At 46.6% G+C, this 3266-nt stretch overlaps 1 protein-coding gene across 1 annotated transcript; it reads right to left on the bottom strand.

Annotated features, from left to right (window-relative positions):
* Positions 1 to 253: 253 nt before the first annotated feature.
* Positions 254 to 1047, bottom strand: PPTG_12553 (hypothetical protein; the record flags this gene model as incomplete). Its single annotated transcript, XM_008908600.1, has 3 exons — positions 254 to 599; positions 645 to 859; positions 928 to 1047. The coding sequence occupies 3 exons, from the start codon at positions 1045 to 1047 to the stop codon at positions 254 to 256; spliced, it is 681 nt and encodes a 226-aa protein (XP_008906848.1).
* Between the last annotated feature and the right edge of the window lie 2219 nt (positions 1048 to 3266).

The raw sequence follows: 3266 nt of genomic DNA, 5'->3' as shown, positions 1-3266 counted from the left end.
CGCTTTGGCTGCTACAGCCTACTTCTTCTTCCGGTTCCCTGGGGGCGACCGGGGCAGCAACAGGAGCGCCAGTGTCGGCACGGTGGGGAGCAGCTTCACCGCCGCCAGCAGCAGTTCCCGACGTGTACGCTGTTAGATCCTCCATGGTCGTCTGCTTTGTAGGTGATACACCTCGATCCAAATTTTTGAAAAGTAAAAAAGGCTCTTGTGAGGAGCGAGCCCGCTTTTAAGAACAGATCAAAATTAGACATTTTTATTCATTTCTAATAATTGCCAGGACGAGTCCTGTGAAAAACTGTCCTACGCTCGGTTTTGGTGGGAAAAACCACGACCGCCACATGTACTCATCCAGGTACGAGTCGAGATGGTCCTTGCGCATTCCACGCATACTTTTGACATGCCTCTTTATCCTAGTCTCCCACAAACCCTCAATGGTGTTAGTATGAGTATCACTCAAGGGATCCACAAAGTTTTCAGAGTGATTAACCCAAGAATGCGAATACTTCATGCTTCGTAAAGAACGGTTGTTCTCTAGCGTGTGCCATGTACTCCCTCGCTGGCAGACGTACGTGGCAAACATGTCGGACATAATGTGGGTCCTACAAAAGAAAGTTAGCCAGCTAAAATTAAAAAAAAAACGTTACTCAATTTCTTGCCGTGGTTTGACGAAGCGCTTTAGAATAGGAAGTAGTGTTGCTTTAGTGCGCTTGTTGTGTACGATCCTAACAAACCACCGACCGCGGCCTCTTTCCACTCCGCCAAAGAGCCAAAACTCCTCGTAGTGGCGCCCTCGGTGGTACTTCTGCTTCTTGGCGAGACTAGTCTCGTCAATCTCTACTATCTGACCATCACTGCCAATCTGCGGCAACATATTCACAACTTTAGCAACTTTAGGCTCAACAAGTCAACAACTTATGTTCAAAATACCTGAAAGTCTGCTCGAAATAGCTCCTTTGAGCACGTAGAACGACAGAACGCGTAGCATTCATGGGCCGCTCGCAGTGATGTGCTAGCCAGCTCTGCGGCTTGTTCTTGAGAGAGCCGCATGCACCACGGCTTGGCGCAACTTTAGTTTGCTCTCATTGAAAAATGAGTTGGCAAGCAAGCCCCGGCAAATTTCTTTGCCGTCAGCATGGTGCTTGCGGCGGCAGCACCTCCAGCGCCTCCGAGTAGGCGCTAGCCTCATCGGCTTGCCGCAACGGGGGCAGAATTTCTGTTTGTCCACCAGCCCCACCTCCATACACCACTTCACACAGAGAGCCTCCTCACTTGTGGCTTGGATGACGTAGTCCATAGCGAAGAGGCTCTCGTCCTCGGTGTGGTATAGGTAGGGGGGATGGAGGAGCTGACGTGGTAGCGGCGGGTGGGGACATGGGGCTTCACGGTTACGGGGGCTGTGTGGTGGGAGGTAGAATCCAGGAGTGGCTGTGAACGCCCCTAAAAAACGGGCTTAGTTTTTACATTGCATACTAATTTTAGGATAGCTTGATTTCGAATATCTGGTCGTTCTGGTCCGAAAGCGGGCCTGTTCGTGTCGGACGGTCGACAAATTGCCTGGAGTGTGCATGTCATTTTACCCGGCAAATGACATTTTCAAGCCAACCATTTAACTATTTTCTAGTTTTAGATTTAGAACATCAGATTTAAAAAAGCGGGCTCGTTCCTCACAAGGGCCGTAAAAAAGGCTCTAACTCAGCAATTCGTTTATGTACGAAAAGCTGTTGGTCAACTTCAGAGCCGTTTATCTCGAAAACGCTTAAATGTTGATTAGTAACATTTTGTTTGCCGCAGTCTCATTTATGCATGCTGGATATTTACCGCTGGACTCCACAACGAAGCCCGCTGGACTCCACAACGAAGAAATGAGATTTGATTGGCTAAAACCATGGTAAAAAAAACTTCGTGTAAAAGGTGAAGAGCCGAAGTCTTCACGGTCGAAGTTGAATTCTCACCCCCTGTTAAACGCAGAAAACACCGATGAACATGACGATACATCAGCAATCAACGCATTTTTCGAGTCCCAGATTACGACCAAAAGCACACCAGGCAGATCTCAGTATACCTGTTCATAATGCGGAGAGGTTGGACACAACGCCACTACCTGTACATTCACTGGCCAAGATGTAGAACTAGTAGGTGAAGCTATACGGCCCGGAGAATACGTTCTTGGTTCTTCTCCACTGGAGGCTTGTGGAGTTTCAAGAAATACCTTCATAGGAACCGATTACGAATGAAAAGCGATGGTAAGTACCCGACCACAGCCCAGCCGAAGTGAGGATAACTAGTATCATACTCACAAATGTAATGGGTATTTGAATCGCCTTAAAAAATAAGATAGTATCCTGCTTGTGGCGAACCGATACAGTAATTCAGCGAAGAGTTGCCATGAGAGAATATAAAACCCAATAAAAAAGTGGAAATCTACCTGTGAACTCGTAAAGCTCTACCTGATGTGAGTGATTCGGCTGCGAACAAAAGTGCATCATATCTTGGAAAACGTTTCGGCTCTTATTATTTTCCAATTACCGAACGTTGTTTCTTCACACCATTCTGGTCTTGGTGTAAATGTGAGCAGTGTGATGTCTAGAGTTAAACGCAGCAAGTTGAAAAAGCCACCATATCATGACTTACAGCAACGCGTATCATGGGCACAGTTGCAGCGAGAGGAGTACTGAACTCGGCCGTGTCATCACCGACGAGGGACTTCAACTCGCCGGAAAAAAATGACCTTCCGCGGTCTTCACCACAAACTCCGTCGTCTTCAGCGTCTTCATCGTAACTGAAGTCGTCTTGTTAGTCTTCCCTCCGACCTTTCTTCCTGTGCTTCTACCTGATGTTGTCATCGTGAGCTTCTCTTCGATGCAACCGTGGTCTTCGCTACTGTGATGCTCATTAGATCGTCGACCGTGAAGACTTCGGCTCTTCACCTTTTACACGAAGTTTTTTTACCATGGTTTTAGCCAATCAAATCTCACTTCTTCGTTGTGGAGTCCAGCGGGCTTCGTTGTGGAGTCCAGCGGTAAATATCCATGCATGCTATCCATACTTAATGATAGCAGCGCATGCTTTGCATCTACACATTTCAAAACAAAAAAAAGGGCTTTGGGTTTATGGTGGGCCAAGCATTACGCGGGTTATTCAACATTCATGTAATTCATAAGTGGAAGATTTAAGAATAAAAAAATAATGTTTGAACGACAGCATTTATTTCTTGTCCAAATTATTATGGATTACACATGTTTTGATTCGTCATAAGGTATCTTAGG

The sequence above is a fragment of the Phytophthora parasitica genome (genome assembly GCF_000247585.1).
Source record: "Phytophthora parasitica INRA-310 unplaced genomic scaffold supercont2.30, whole genome shotgun sequence".
Taxonomy (NCBI): domain Eukaryota; phylum Oomycota; class Peronosporomycetes; order Peronosporales; family Peronosporaceae; genus Phytophthora; species Phytophthora nicotianae.
This window is presented reverse-complemented; position numbering and strand designations above follow the sequence as displayed.